Source organism: Coregonus lavaretus (genome assembly GCF_964263955.1).
Source record: "Coregonus lavaretus genome assembly, chromosome: 17".
NCBI classification, from domain to species: Eukaryota; Metazoa; Chordata; class Actinopteri; order Salmoniformes; family Salmonidae; genus Coregonus; species Coregonus lavaretus.
This window is the reverse complement of record NC_140004.1, coordinates 18,235,144-18,250,858: the sequence shown is the minus strand read 5'-3', so window position 1 is coordinate 18,250,858 and position 15,715 is coordinate 18,235,144. Positions and strand designations below refer to the sequence as shown.

Genomic DNA, 15,715 nt, shown 5'->3' with positions numbered 1-15,715 from the left:
GGGATTGCATTGTCATATCCATTGACTCATAACCATTAGTTTGTGTTTTATTTGCATTTCCATGCAGCTAGTACAGCTCCCCTTGAGGCTGAGAAGGGAGTGCACAAACATCCCTCAACGGCCCCAAAGACTAGTATGCCTCTCAATTGGCTTTCTGCTGAGTTAGTGAACCATTTTAACTGCCTTACACGCTTGCTAACTGGTTGATGGCTGACATGAAATATCATCCTGTCACATAGATAAATACTGCTTGGAGCAGGCAGGGTTGTGGTGGAGGGGTTGCGTGTCCTTGTCACTCTTTCTTGTAGTGAGTGGAGTGAGAGGCTGTCTGCTCCACAGGTGGTTGGTGGCACCTTAATTGGGGAGGACTGACTCATAGTAATGGCTGGAACAGAATGAAAGGAATGGTATCAAACTCATGGTTTCCATTTGTGTTTGATACCACTCCATTCACCTCATTCCAGCCATTATCATAAGCCATCCTATCCTCACCAGCCTCATGTGGTCTTCTCACATGCAAGGTCACCTGTCAGAGATAGAGAGGAGAGGCGTCTGAGCTCCAGCACTCCACTGTGTCTCCAGATGGCTCAGACAGACACCTGCACTCACTTCCCCACCTGCCACCACCCACCACCCGCCTTAAAACAGTACAGTACTGCCACCACCCACCTTAACACAGTACAGTTCTGCCACCACCCACCCCCCACCACCTGCCTTAACACAGTAGAGTACTGCCACCACCCACCTTAACACCGTACAGTACTGCAGAGTGCCTGCTCTGCTAACAAGAAGGCTGCTTGCTGTATCCTCTGTGGCAGGTCTGGACAGTGTCTTATGGAGAGGCAGTGGCAGGCTGAGGCTTTGTGGCACCCCAGGCCCGGGGTTGAGTGGGGCTCTGTGTTTCCATCCCAGTGACGTGCTAATGATGCAGGCTCCTGCTAGACCTGCTGCCTGATGAGGGGCTTTGTCTGTGTGGCCGTGTGAAGTGGAAGTGACGACTTGTGACACACTCAACGGGGTGGCAGAGAAGGAGAAAGAGAGTACACTTGACAGAGCTGAAGCACCTTGACACAGGACAGTCACGACACACACACACAGTCTGGAGGGTTGTTTCGGGGTCTGTTGCATTGCTGCAGTACAATATCTGGCAGGTACCCCAAGACTAACTCAATTTGAGAACGTATGTTTTTTTTGGGGTCTTTGTTACCACCATAACTGCACAAGTAGCTGCATTGTAACTGACCGCTACCTTGTCTTGTTTGGCAGCCTGTCTTAGGAGGACTGAGTCATTGAGGGCTGCTCTGCAGTATTCACATTGTAAGCTTGCCTGGGTAAGAGAAAGTGAGACATCCTCATTTCATTCCACTCTAGCAGAGAAGCTCTCTGCATATCATCAACCCTCCCCCGCCAGCCTCTTGCTCTCCTCCCAACCACCTGTACCTTTTCATCCTTTGTTCATCCATCACGTCAGCTAGAGAGAGAAGGCTGCTGCTGTAGGGATTCTAGGTTACTTACCAGCACCATGGCTCCCTTATAGCTAAGCTCTGCATTATTATGTCAAAACTGTACAGTGGCTCAGCAGTATAGAAATGATCTTTGTTAAAGTGATCTGGGTAATTAAGTTTGAGGGAGCTTGGGTGGGATAGGATGGTGAGGAGTAGTATGTTGTAGCCAGTAACATTCTCAAGCCAGCTACTGATACCACACTGTCATCATCATTACATAGCTCTGTGATCCCAGACGAATTAGTGACATGCTGGTATAACAGTATCTCAGTACGATGTATATTTTATTACTTTGTGAACATATTTGCTGATACTGTATGCATGTCATCCATATGTTTCAGGGGTCCTAATTGGTACATACCTAGAGATTGTATTTTCACTACTTCACAACAGATCTTTGACCTAGATGTTTCATCTCATCGACACCCTCCTAGTTCTGTGTGTTCTCTCATAACTGTATCGGGTTAATTGTTTGTGAAGGCCTTTTTCAGGAGATGAAAGTTATATTTCCTTTCAAGCTGCGCTAGTGGGGTTTATGGAAAACATCAAACATACCTCAATTACTTTATTGCCTGTATACAGTTGCAGCACATAATGGAATATGTATTGTTTATTCACTGCGTTCACTGATATACAATATTCGCATAGAGAATGTGTCCAGGATAATAAATCAATTTAAGTGCAAACTGATGTACAGCCCAATAAACATTTAGTTAGAAATTAGGTCGATGAACTGTACCAAATGGCTATATATCCCACAGCAGTAAAATGGAAAAGCTTGTCTATGTCAAACCCTGATTTAGGAAAGGTACAGCTATAATAAATCTTATGTTATGATATATTAGTGAGAAAAAGAGTGCACCTGACCCAGCACCACAGTGTTTGCCACTGGCCAGTCAGTTTGGCTGCTGTACAGATGTAGGATCTTAATTTGATCACCCTGTTGCAGGCAAACTGGTAGTGTACAGTATTTCAGGTTTAAAAAGGCTTCTGAAGTTTTCCCTTATGAAAAATGTAGTAACCCCTACAAAATTGTCCAGTAATTATAATCCACAAATAATTCACATTTCCTGTTGCTGCAAGATAATTTTCCTGCTGTAGCAAACTGCCTCAAATTAAGATCCTACATCTGTAATAAAACAAATACATTTACATTTACATTTACGTCATTTAGCAGACGCTCTTATCCAGAGCGACTGACAATACTACTTAGCTAGCTAGCATTCAGCAGCCTCACAGTGTACCTGTTACTGGCCTCTCTCCCTCTGTAGTTACAGGAAATCATGGAGCTATTTTTAATAAGCTCAGGGTGGCCCGGGGGGAATTGGAGAAGCTTGTCAATTGTTAGGATACATAATGGACCTGTATCTAGAGGCATACAGGGGCTTATCATCAACCTGTCTAGTGCAGCACTAGTGAGAGCATGAGTGCTGGGTAATGTGGACAACAAGAGTGTTGTCTAAGATCAGGATGGTGGCCAATGAGTGACAGGGTGGAAAATGTGAAAAATTAGTCAGAGAGTTGGTGACTAGCCAGGAGTGACAGGAGGGGAAAGGGAAGGCTGGCGTCAGTGGGAGATGAGAGGACAGGGGGCAGTCCTGCTAGCACTCTGCTCTGTGAGGACCTGTCTTCAGCTGAAGACCAAAACAACCCTATTAAAGAGAGTGATAGAATGATAGACTCTGTCAGGGAGGGAACAGATCTTCAGGAAGCCACAAAGTTTTCCACAACTAGAGGAATAAGAGTCTTAACAGTTTAATTCACCCTGAACTCACCTTTCCATGTGTGAGCTAGGGTTAGAGTCCCACAGTGAGGCTTGGCACAGTGATACATGACACAGCCACGTTTCCACACCCAATGGGACCGCTGTTGTGTTGGGCAAGGACAGCTGGAGGATGTCATGAGGAGGGGGAGGAGGATGGGATGGGGGAGAGGAGAGGAGAGACTTAGGGGGAAGGGAGAGACCACTGCCAAAGGCACATAGGGTCAGACAGGAAGTGACCACTCTCTCTTGCCGTTTCCTGTCAGGAAGAGCATAGAGGGTCGGCTGGGTCGCACGGAGAGCATCAACAACTCAGCCTCAGTCTTTGGGCTGGAAACATTATATATACAACAGTAAATTAGTGCATGAGACAGACAGCCATATCAGGTGCTGTGAGGTTGTTTGTGCTGTATGTGAGTGGAGCTTCCAGTTATGGTTCCATGTGATTACTGTACTGCTCTGACCTTCACTCTCTCCTCTCTCATCATAGAAATAAGCACAGTAGACCAGATACAGTCCCTCAGCTAGAGGGTTAGCTCTTGTCTGTTCGACATTCCCATGTTTCTTCTTTTGACAGGTTATATCCTGGGGTTTATATGTGAGGTATATGATTAATGGTCTGGATTTCTCATGGGAATGTCATGGCCCTACATCATATCCTGTTGAAGTAATTAGCTGTAATAACCAGGGTAACATGATTTCCAATCAAACCTCCGTTTGGGCATGTCACCGTTTATAGAATATATTTTAGCAATGTTGTGTATGTTCTCTACATTAGCTTCCATTAGGGCATATGAATACCTAATTGGCTCTTAAAGGAAGGTAATGTTTATAGGGTCCTATAAAATCTGGGATACAGAACGCGGTCAGAATCCAGACATTAAAACGGAATTCAACAAAATTCAAAAATGCATTGAACTTAGTAGGGAATCAACTAAATGTATTGAAAATGAATTCATTTGCAAAAGTTTATCATAAGACATGAACACTAACGCATCAGTGATTCGTATTTCCTGCAACTTTCTGAAGAGGCAACAAGAATTCCCCATCTGTGTATGTGTGATGTGCACATCTACCATTTTGTGTAGCAGTTAGTGATGACGCTAATGAAAAGTCTTCTGGTAGATGGAAAGGCTTTCCCGAAAACCTTCACAATTAAATGTTAACTACAAAGTAGCTTATGCTTACCTGGCAGAATGATATCATGATTATTTGTGTCAATCCAGTTGGTATTTGTTTTGCAAACTCTACCAACACATGTGCGCTACAAAAACACCCACTAAAAAACAGCCTGGAATTAAAGGGTTACTACACCCAAAAATGTTAAAAAAAAAAAAAAAAAAGATACCCAGACCTCAAAGTGGTCTTCTGATGTAGCTTAAGCGTTGTTGTTTAAAAAAAAAAATTTTTTAAGTGTGGTTTTTGAGAGTGAAAACCTGAAAAAAACAGGGAAATGGAAACCTGGAAAAACAAACAAAGAAAAAGAAACTTTTGAATTTTATTTACTGAATCAGGCAAAAAAGAAAACAGATTTTTATAGGGCCCTATGTTTATCTTTCCTTGCTGAAGCTGAATTGATGCCCAGCAAATAAGTCTCCACACAATCAAATATTTATAAGTCTAGTGTTAACTCACCGTTTAACAAGAGAGTGTGGCGCTGCTGCACATCCATTGATTGGGTCTGAGACATGAGAACACACACACACACACACACACATACACACACAGCCTAACAGGGAGAAAGAGAGCGTGTTTGTCTGTTGCATGTTAATGAATCCCACAGGAGAGAACACTAAGTGATAAAAGCCTACTCTGATAAAAGCCTACACCATTAAAGTGCACTCCGTCTCATCCTCTATCCCCACCTGAGGCTCTGGGTATACTACTGTAAATCAACATGCTAGATGAGTAATGGTAGTCAGGAGTGAAACAGTGAATAAGTGATGCAGTGAGTGAGCTCATTGAATGGATGAAACAGTGGTAGCTATGAGTGAGTGAGTGTAAATTGGTGAGTTTTATCCTAACATCAGGCATGGGAAGTAATGCGTGAGGGAGAGAGTGAAGAGAGTGTGTGTGGATGAAATTGAAAGTCAATCAATAGGCCACTGAGGCAGGGAGAATGAATGAAGGAATGGATGACTGACTGCCTGGGGAGGTGAGTGAGAGAAGCAGCTGGCTGTGTGTCTGTGTGCAGAGGTTATCATGCAGCCTTCCAAATGAAATGAGCCTCCAAGCCAAGTCCTTTAGCACCGTTTGCGGCAGGGATTCAAGGTCAGCGCTGCTGATTCTGCTGATGCGTTTTATTCTCTGGTGCCAGTGATGCTATGCTGTATGGCAGCCTTTTTACGCCAGCCTTTCCCCCCACCACACACATGTCCTTCCTTCCATTATCACCCCGGTGCTCCACTGCAAGGGAGTGTGCATTTAGCCGTTACATTTAAATGGGGGAAGGGTGGTGGTGGTCCTAGCCGTAGAGCCTGTATACCCTTGCTGGTGTGCCGCGTAGCAGGCAGGAGATGGATGGGGAGATGTGTCCTGACTTCCCATGTGACCACAGTAATTGTGTTATAATGGAGGTGGGGGCTGAGTGGCCATCAGCAGGAGGGCAGAGGTACACATCCGTCTCCCCCTCCCCTTCTTCTTTCTCAACACAGAGACATGAAGAAAATTATGACTGTCTGTCATTTTCACGTATTAGAATCTGGGTTACTTTTTGATTTTGAAGTATGCTTGGCCAATTTATTCAATGAGTTATACATTTAAATGCATGAATCATCTACGGTAGTTCCCTCTCTTCTGACCTCCTATCCTCTCTCTTTCTCCCTCCAGGCACCATGAGGCCGGTCCACAGGAACTTCTATGAGCCGTCGTCAGCCCCGGGGAAGGGTGTGGTGTGGGAGTGGGAGAACGACAGCGGCTCCTGGACGCCTTACGACATGGAGATCTGTGTGACCATCCAGAACGCCTATGAGAAGCAGCACCCCTGGCTGGACCTGACCTCTCTGGGCTTCTGCTACCTCATTGACTTCAACAGCATGGCCCAGACCAACCGGCAGAGCCAGAGGAAACGCCGCCTGCGCCGACGCATGGACCTGGCCTACCCTCTCATCATGGGCTCCATCCCCAAGTCCCAGTCTTGGCCTGTGGGCGCCAGCTCCGGCCAACCCTGCTCCTGCCAGCAGTGCATTCTAGTCAACAGCACGCGGGCCGCCTCCAACGCCATCCTGGCCTCTCAGCGCCGTAAGCTGTACGGGGGGGCCGCAGGAGCCACAGGGGCCACAGGCACGCCCACTGTGGTGCGGCAGAGTAACACCTTCGCCGGAACCACACTCTGGTCCCCTACCTCCGGTGCCGGGAGCAACAATATACAGCATAACAACATAAGTGCAGGAGGTGGCCAAGCTAAAGCTGAACAGGTGCAGTCGCCCCTGTCTAGTGCCAACTTCCCCTGTTCCCCAGCACTGCCGTCCCTTCCACCCGCACATGGCCACTCCCACACCCATGCACACTCCCACGGCCACCATGTCATCATCAACGGGCAGAACAACCTGAACCGGCCGGGCACCCAGCGCATTTCCATGGGCACTGCTAGAGGAGCCATCCCACCAGGGTAACCATGACATCAATGATTCATTTTGATCACATTCCACTATAGATTTGCAAACCAAAACCACATCACTTTTAATATGAACATTAGAATAACACACAAGCAGTAGGAACATAACAAAAGCACATTCAATTAGTCTATAGATTGCTTTTTCAATGAGATGACAATAGATGAAAGTATAAAAGGAAAAAAAGAACACCATCTCGCTCTGTCTGTCTACCTGTCTACTGTGCCATACAGCTTTACAACACCTCTGCTGACATATACAGTGCATGTGTCTGGTGCATTGTGTTGTGTTGGATCACATTATGTCTCTTTGTCTCTCTCTCGCTCTCTTTCTCTCTCTCTCTCTTTTCTCTCTCTCTCTTTTCTATCTCTATGTTGTGTGTCTGCTGATTTACTGCACCTCTTGTTAACTGGGTGATCAATGGCTCTGCAGAGGGAGCTCCAGGTCCTGGGTGCATTGACAGCTCTACTGCCTCAGCTGCCTCTCTCTTCTCTTTCTTCTCTCTCTCCTCTTCTCTCTCCTCTTATCTCCTCTCTCCTCTTATCTCTCCTCTTATCTCTCCTCTTATCTCCTCTCTCCTCTTATCTCTCCTCCACTCTCGCTTCTCTCATCTGCTCTTTCTCCTGTTTCATCTCTTCTCTCTACTCCTCTCTCATCTCTCTGCACTGGGGAGTGTGGGGAACTGTTCTGCTCTACATTTGAATCTTAGCATGGTTGTCCTGGATATCAAGCTTACACTTGCCTCAGTAGACTCCGAATAGTTTTCTGCTCCATGCCTCTAATTTTACCCAGTTAATTTTTACCACACAGTAAGCTATGTGTCATTTTATTCTATGCTGAACACTGTATGTGTGTTTTGGGGTGGTTGTTCTGTTGTTTGTGTGTGTGAAGGTGTGTTCTTGTGGGAGTGTAAGCCTGTGTGTGTGCATGTGTAAAGCTGTGCACCCATGTAGCTGTGGAAACCCATTTGCCATGGAGGCAGAGATACACTGGGGAGAGATGAATAATGGATGAAGGAAAAATGGGAGCTTGAGCAGAGCGATCTGACCCGAGAGCAATTTAGTGAAGGGAACTAAAGGAAAGTAGTGTCTAGAACTGTAACCAATACCGCAGTTCCTATCCTGTTTTCTTTACTCAAATAAACCCTCTGGTGATCTCATTTCATTCCATTTCCCTTTCACAGTTAATGGGGAGAGACACAGTTAGACAGTATATATTGAAATGATACTGTCCTTCAGGCAGACACACTGACTTCACAAGGCCTGGTTCTGTGTAAGAGAATGTGTGATGTTGGCAGTTCATGGCAGCACATTACTGAGTGGATAGGTGGCAGCTGGAAACCTGAACATGTGAAACAGGCAATAGTGTATTATTGTGTGTGTGTGTGTGTGACAGCTGAGAACCCCTGTAGTGATTTTTAAGGGTCCTATCAAATCAGAGGGCTGGAGTGGATGGAGTGCTCGTTTCTCACCTCTCTGTGCAGTAGGCGGGAGGGAGCTGTGAGAGGCTGTAGGAGAAGACTGTGAGAAAAATGGAGAGAGACAGAGCGAGAAAGAGAAAGTGTTGAGGTGGAGAACAACATTTCCCATGTGAGTGGCTCTACACACACAGGATGAGTGTGGTTAACAACAACACACACGAGGACACAGACACGTGAACACCCAAACACATTCCCACAAGTGCATTGCAGACAGATAACACAGAAACCCACGCAGAATAAAAACATTTCAAGTTTGTTTTTCACACACCCACACCCAAATATCACCTGTTTTACACACCCTATAATATAACTACCTCATAAACACACTGCGTCTTTTCTGTTCTCTGTGCTGATTTTGAAACACACTCATTCAGGGTGGATGGTGCGAACTGGCTGAAATGAAAACATGCCTCTTTTCTGATGTGGCAGTAATTCTCTCCATAGTAAATGTTCAAAAAACATGTTCCACTCTGCAGCACTGTGTAGGATGAATTTCACACATGCCGGTAGTAGGCAGGTGCTATATTACACATTCATCCACATTGTAAGTTATCACCGATGACAAAGAATGCAGTTGAACTAGTAACCTTGTGATAACATCAAATCAAATCAAATCATATTTTATTGGTCACATGCGCCGAATACAACAGGTGCAGACATTACAGTGAAATGCTTACTTACAGCCCTTAACCAACAGTGCATTTATTTTAAACAAAAAAAGTAAGAATAAAACAACAACAAAAAAAGTGTTGAGAAAAAAAGAGCAGAAGTAAAATAAAGTGACAGTAGGGAGGCTATATATACAGGGGGGTACCGTTGCAGAGTCAATGTGCGGGGGCACCGGCTAGTTGAGGTAGTTGAGGTAATATGTACATGTGGGTAGAGTTAAAGTGACTATGCATAAATACTTAACAGAGTAGCAGCAGCGTAAAAAGGATGGGTTGGGGGGGCAGTGCAAATAGTCCGGGTAGCCATGATTAGCTGTTCAGGAGTCTTATGGCTTGGGGGTAGAAGCTGTTGAGAAGTCTTTTGGACCTAGACTTGGCACTCCGGTACCGCTTGCCGTGCGGTAGCAGAGAGAACAGTCTATGACTAGGGTGGCTGGAGTCTTTGACAATTTTGAGGGCCTTCCTCTGACACCGCCTGGTATAGAGGTCCTGGATGGCAGGAAGCTTTGCCCCAGTGATGTACTGGGCCGTACGCACTACCCTCTGTAGTGCCTTGCGGTCAGAGGCCAAGCAGTTGCCATACCAGGCGGTGATGCAACCAGTCAGGATGCTCTCGATGGTGCAGCTGTAGAATTTTTTGAGGATCTGAGGACCCATGCCAAATCTTTTTAGTCTCCTGAGGGGGAATAGGCTTTGTCGTGCCCTCTTCACGACTGTCTTGGTGTGTTTGGACCATGATAGTTCGTTGGTGATGTGGACACCAAGGAACTTGAAGCTCTCAACCTGTTCCACTACAGCCCCGTCGATGAGAATGGGGGCGTATAAACATGTAGATGTTTATAAGGTAGTTTAATGAGCTAGTTTATGACTGGATAATTTTAGGCTTAGTCTCACTCTCCTCGAACATGGTTGTTGTAATGTAGTCATGATTATCAGAGGTGGAGTAAAGAGCTTGCCTGGCTACCCAGACTCCTTGCTCCGGCCGAACGCTATGCCATGCCCAGGGATGTTAGTTTCTTGAGTCTGGATCTGAGAACCTCCCCGACCCTTCACCGAATGCGAACGCATTCGGGGTGGTCTGATTGGTCCAGAAACCGATGGGTTGGGCCAGAGCCAGAACACAGGTGGGTAAAGCGGCAGTTTAAAAGGTCGTCATTGGCTTTGATATTCTGATTGGTTAGAGACGATCCAATTGCTGATGACTTTGCGCCTCGTCACCACAAATGACTTCAGTGATGGCAGTCTCAGACTAAAGTATGCAGCGAACGACAGAGCAACGGAATAATTTGTATTTATATATACAGTGGGGAAAAAAAGTATTTAGTCAGCCACCAATTGTGCAAGTTCTCCCACTTAATAAGATGAGAGAGGCCTGTAATTTTCATCATAGGAACACGTCAACTATGACAGACAAAATGAGAAAAAAAAATCCAGAAAATCATATTGTAGGATTTTTTATGATTTTATTTGCAAATTATGGTGGAAAATAAGTATTTGGTCAATAACAAAAGTTTCTCAATACTTTGTTATATACCCTTTGTTGGCAATGACACAGGTCAAACGTTTTCTGTAAGTCTTCACAAGGTTTTCACACACTGTTGCTGGTATTTTGGCCCATTCCTCCATGCAGATCTCCTCTAGATCAGTGATGTTTTGGGGCTGTCGCTGGGCAACACGGACTTTCAACTCCCTCCAAAGATTTTCTATGGGGTTGAGATCTGGAGACTGGCTAGGCCACTCCAGGACCTTGAAATGCTTCTTACGAAGCCACTCCTTCGTTGCCCGGGCGGTGTGTTTGGGATCACTGTCATGCTGAAAGACCCAGCCACGTTTCATCTTCAATGCCCTTGCTGATGGAAGGAGGTTTCACTCAAAATCTCACGATACATGGCCCCATTCATTCTTTCCTTTACACGGATCAGTCGTCCTGGTTCCTTTGCAGAAAAACAGCCCCAAAGCATGATGTTTCCACCCCCATGCTTCACAGTAGGTATGGTGTTCTTTGGATGCAACTCAGCATTCTTTGTCCTCCAAACACGACGAGTTGAGTTTTTACCAAAAAGTTATATTTTGGTTTCATCTGACCATATGACATTCTCCCAATCCTCTTCTGGATCATCCAAAATGCACTCTAGCAAACTTCAGACGGGCCTGGACATGTACTGGCTTAAGCAGGGGGACACGTCTGGCACTGCAGGGTTTGAGTCCCTGGCGGCGTAGTGTGTTACTGATTGTAGGCTTTGTTACTTTGGTCCCAGCTCTCTGCAGGTCATTCACTAGGTCCCCCCGTGTGGTTCTAGGATTTTTGTTCACCGTTCTTGTGATCATTTTGACCGCACGGGGTGAGATCTTGCGTGGAGCCCCGGATCGAGGGAGATTATCAGTGGTCTTGTATGTCTTCCATTTCCTAATAATTGCTCCCACAGTTGATTTCTTCAAACCAAGCTGCTTACCTATTGCAGATTCAGTCTTCCCAGCCTGGTGCAGGTCTACAATTTTGTTTCTGGTGTCCTTTGACAGCTCTTTGGTCTTGGCCATAGTGGAGTTTGGAGTGTGACTGTTTGAGGTTGTGGACAGGTGTCTTTTATACTGATAACAAGTTCAAACAGGTGCCATTAATACAGATAACGAGTGGAGGACAGAGAAGCCTCTTAAAGAAGAAGTTACAGGTCTGTGAGAGCCAGAAATCTTGCTTGTTTGTAGGTGACCAAATACTTATTTTCCACCATAATTTGCAAATAAATTAATAAAAAATCATACAATGTGATTTTCTGGATTTTCTTTTCTCATTTTGTCTGTCATAGTTGACGTGTACCTATGATGAAAATTACAGGCCTCTCTCATCTTTTTAAGTGGGAGAACTTGCACAATTGGTGGCTGACTAAATACTTTTTTTCCCCACTGTATTTATATATATATATTTTTAGGGGGTATATCAGCTTTAATATTTCAGATAGATTGTGGATTCAAGCAATATAATTGTCTGCATCATTTCCAATCCCCCACATATATTTTTTTGTAAATCTATATATTATTGTAAATATTTTTAAAATATATTTCCCTTTATTATTTTTCCCCTAACCCTACCCCCTAATTGGAGTAAACTAATGGACAACAATACTTAGGCTTCTACTTCCAGCTTATACATACTATATACAGTGCATTCGGATAGTATTCAGACCCCTTGACTTTTTCCACATTTTGTTACGTTACTGTCTTATTATCAAATGGATTAAATAAAACATTTTCCTCATCAATCTACACACAATACCCCATAATGTATTTACATAAGTATTCAGACCCTTTGCTATGAGACTCGAAATTGAGCTCAGGTGCATCCTGTTTCCATTGATCATCCTTGAGATGTTTCTACAACTTGATTGGAGTCCACCTGTGGTAAATTCAATTGATTGGACATGATTTGGAAAGGCACACACCTGTCTATATAAGGTCCCACAGTTGACAGTGCTTGTTAGAGCAAAAACCAAGCCATGAGGTCGAGGGAATTGTCCGTAGAGCTCCGAGACAGGATTGTGTCGAGGCACAGATCTGGGGAAGGGTACCAAAACATTTCTGCAGCATTGAAGGTCCCTAAGAGCACAGTGGCCTCCATCATTCTTAAATGGAAGAAGTTTGGAACCACCAAGACTCTTCCTAGAGCTGGCCGCCCGGCCAAACTGAGCAATTGGGGGAGAAGGGCCTTGGTCAGTTTGGAATCCGGCGTCGTTTTGTGTATCAGTTCATAAACCATGTGCCATGTACATCGTTAATCTCCTCTCAACTATTTTGCAACCTGTATGGCGCTGATGCGAATTTTTTGGTCCTTAAATTAAACGGGATACTTTTTTATTTATCACAATTTTCTTTATCCTATTTTGGTCTTTAATGCAGGGCCGACAGACAAGTTCCTTACCTTCTCCCCTTTCCAATTGCCTCCTCCATTTCTGCAGTAATGCTGCAGTCAGTTGGTTGTAATATTGGATAGAGGAGACATTTCCATATATTTTTGTGAACTGCATGTGTGACACAACTCCACCAGTCCTATTAATGATATAATTTACAAAGATTATACCATTTTAAAACATTTTTCCAAAATATATTGTATTTTTTATCAATTAGTATATTTGAGTTTAACCATAATATTTCTTTTAATATTTGTTCTGTATTTTCTGGTGGATGAAACTGAAATTGCAACCATATTTCTATAGCTTGTTATAAAAATAGCGAAATTTTGGAGATAATTTCATTTTCAAATAACTGAAATTGAGAGGTTGTAATCTGAATGGCCATTCTTGAACACGGGGTGAGCTATACTTACTGATGTGCTAGAGAACCTGTTCGGATTTAAGTATGTTTTTTGTATGACTGAAGCCTTTAGTGGGAGGTCCAATGCTTTAATATTTAATCATTTCTGCCCTCCGAATTCATATTCTTTATATAAATAGGCCTGTTTAATTTTGTCTGGCTTGGCGTTCCAAATAAAGTGAAATATTTTTTGCTCATATCATTTAAAAAACAAGTCGTTAGGTGTAGGTAGGGCCATAAGTAAATAGGTAAACTGGGATATGCCTAAAGAATGAATCAGGGTGATTTTTCCACAAATAGACAGGTTGTCATAATGTGAGGTGTAGGTGGGATTGAAGTCAGGCGCAGGACACCGAGGCTTAGTCCAAAATGTTTACTAAAGTCCAAAAATTGAACAAAGTACAAACACTAAGCACGGCCACAAAACAAACAAGGTGGCGACTAAGCGCAATTACGCACAAACAAGCGTAATTACAAAGATACACAAAACACGACACGAAACACAAGACGACTGGCGAAAACAACACACAACTAATCCATACAAACACAGGGAACTTATAGGACATGTAATCAACGCAAACCAGACACAGGTGAAACGGACAGACAAAAGCAATCGAACATGAAACATCCAACGGTGGCAGCTAGTACTCCGGGGACGGCGAACGCCTTTGCCTGCCCGAACCAGGAGGAGGAGCAGTCTCGGCCGAAACCGTGACAGTACCCCCCCCTTGACGCGCGGCTCCAGCCGTGCGCCGACCCCGACCTCGGGGACGGCCAGGAGGACGCGGACCCGGGCGCGTGGGATGCCCATGGTGGAACTCTGTCAGGAGGGATGGATCGAGGATGTCCCTCCTGGGCACCCAGCACCGTTCCTCCGGACCGTACCCCTCCCACTCCACGAGATATTGAAGACCACTCCTCCGGCGCCTGGAGTCCAAGATGGTCCGGACCCTGTACGCCGGGACCCCCTCGATGTCCAAAGGGGGCGGAGGGGTCTCTCCTATCTCCTCTTCTTGGAGTGGACCAGCTACCACCGGCCTGAGAAGAGACACATGGAACGAGGGGTTAATATTTTTGTACTCAATAGGCAGTTGTAATCTGTAACACACCTCGTTCAATCTTCTCAGGACTTTGAAGGGCCCCACAAACCGCCGACCCAGCTTCCGGCAGGGCAGGCGGAGGGGCAGGTTTCGAGTCGAGAGCCAGACTCGATCTCCCGGTGCGTACACCGGCCCCTCACTGCGGTGGCGATCGGCGCTCGCCTTGTGTTGACGGATGGCACGCTGCAGATGGACATGGGCAGCGTCCCACGTCTCCTCCGAGCGCCGAATCCACTCGTCCACCGCAGGGGCCTCGGTCTGGCTCTCGTGCCACGGTGCCAGGACCGGCTGATACCCTAAAATACACTGGAAAGGTGTTAATCCGGTGGAGGAGTGGCGGAGAGAGTTCTGGGCCATCTCTGCCCAGGGGATATACCTCGACCACTCCTCCGGCCGGTCCCGGCAATAGGACCTCAAAAACCTACCCACATCCTGGTTAACACGTTCAACCTGCCCATTGCTCTCTGGGTGGTACCCCGAGGTAAGGCTAACCGAGACCCCCAGGCGTTCCATAAAAGCCCCCCAGACTCTGGAGGTGAACTGGGGACCTCGGTCGGACACAATATCCTCGGGGACCCCATAGTGCCGGAACACGTGGGTAAAGAGGGCCTCGGCGGTCTGTAGGGCAGTAGGGAGACCCGGCAGTGGGAGGAGACGACAGGCCTTAGAAAACCGATCCACAACGACCAAAATGGTGGTATTACCCTGGGAAGGGGGTAGATCGGTCACAAAATCTACCGATAGGTGGGACCATGGTCGTTGTGGAACGGGCAGAGGATGTAACTTACCCCTGGGCAAATGTCTAGGTGCCTTACACTGGGCACACACCGAGCAGGAGGAGACATAAACCCTCACATCCCTGGCTAACGTTGGCCACCAGTATTTCACGCTAAGGCAGTGCACCGTCCGACCAATACCAGGATGTCCAGAGGAGGGTGATGTATGAGCCCAAGAAATAAGCCGATCACGAACCTCGAGCGGAACGTACGTCTGCCCCACAGGACACTCGGGGGGAGTAGGGTCGGTACGCAGCGCTCGCTCGATTTCCGCATCGACCTCCCACACCACCGGAGCCACCAGACAAGACTCCGGAAGTATGGAAGTGGGCTCAATGGACCTCTCCTCCGTGTCATACTGCCGGGACAGTGCGTCTGCCTTACCGTTCTGGGACCCAGGGATGTATGTGATCTTAAAAACAAACCGGGTCAGGAACATGTTCCACCTAGCCTGACGAGGGTTCAATCTCCTAGCTGCCCGGATGTACTCCAGGTTACGGTGATC

At 45.9% G+C, this 15,715-nt stretch overlaps 1 protein-coding gene across 1 annotated transcript in view; it reads left to right on the top strand.

Moving 5' to 3' along the window:
• dtx1 (deltex 1, E3 ubiquitin ligase) overlaps nucleotides 1–15,715 on the top strand; it is a 54,897-nt gene that overhangs the window by 21,900 nt on the left and 17,282 nt on the right. Inside the window, exon 4 of the mRNA XM_084180849.1 lies at nucleotides 6,097–6,877. Coding sequence (XP_084036975.1) covers nucleotides 6,097–6,877 — 781 coding nt within the window. The remainder of the gene's footprint in view (nucleotides 1–6,096; nucleotides 6,878–15,715) is intronic.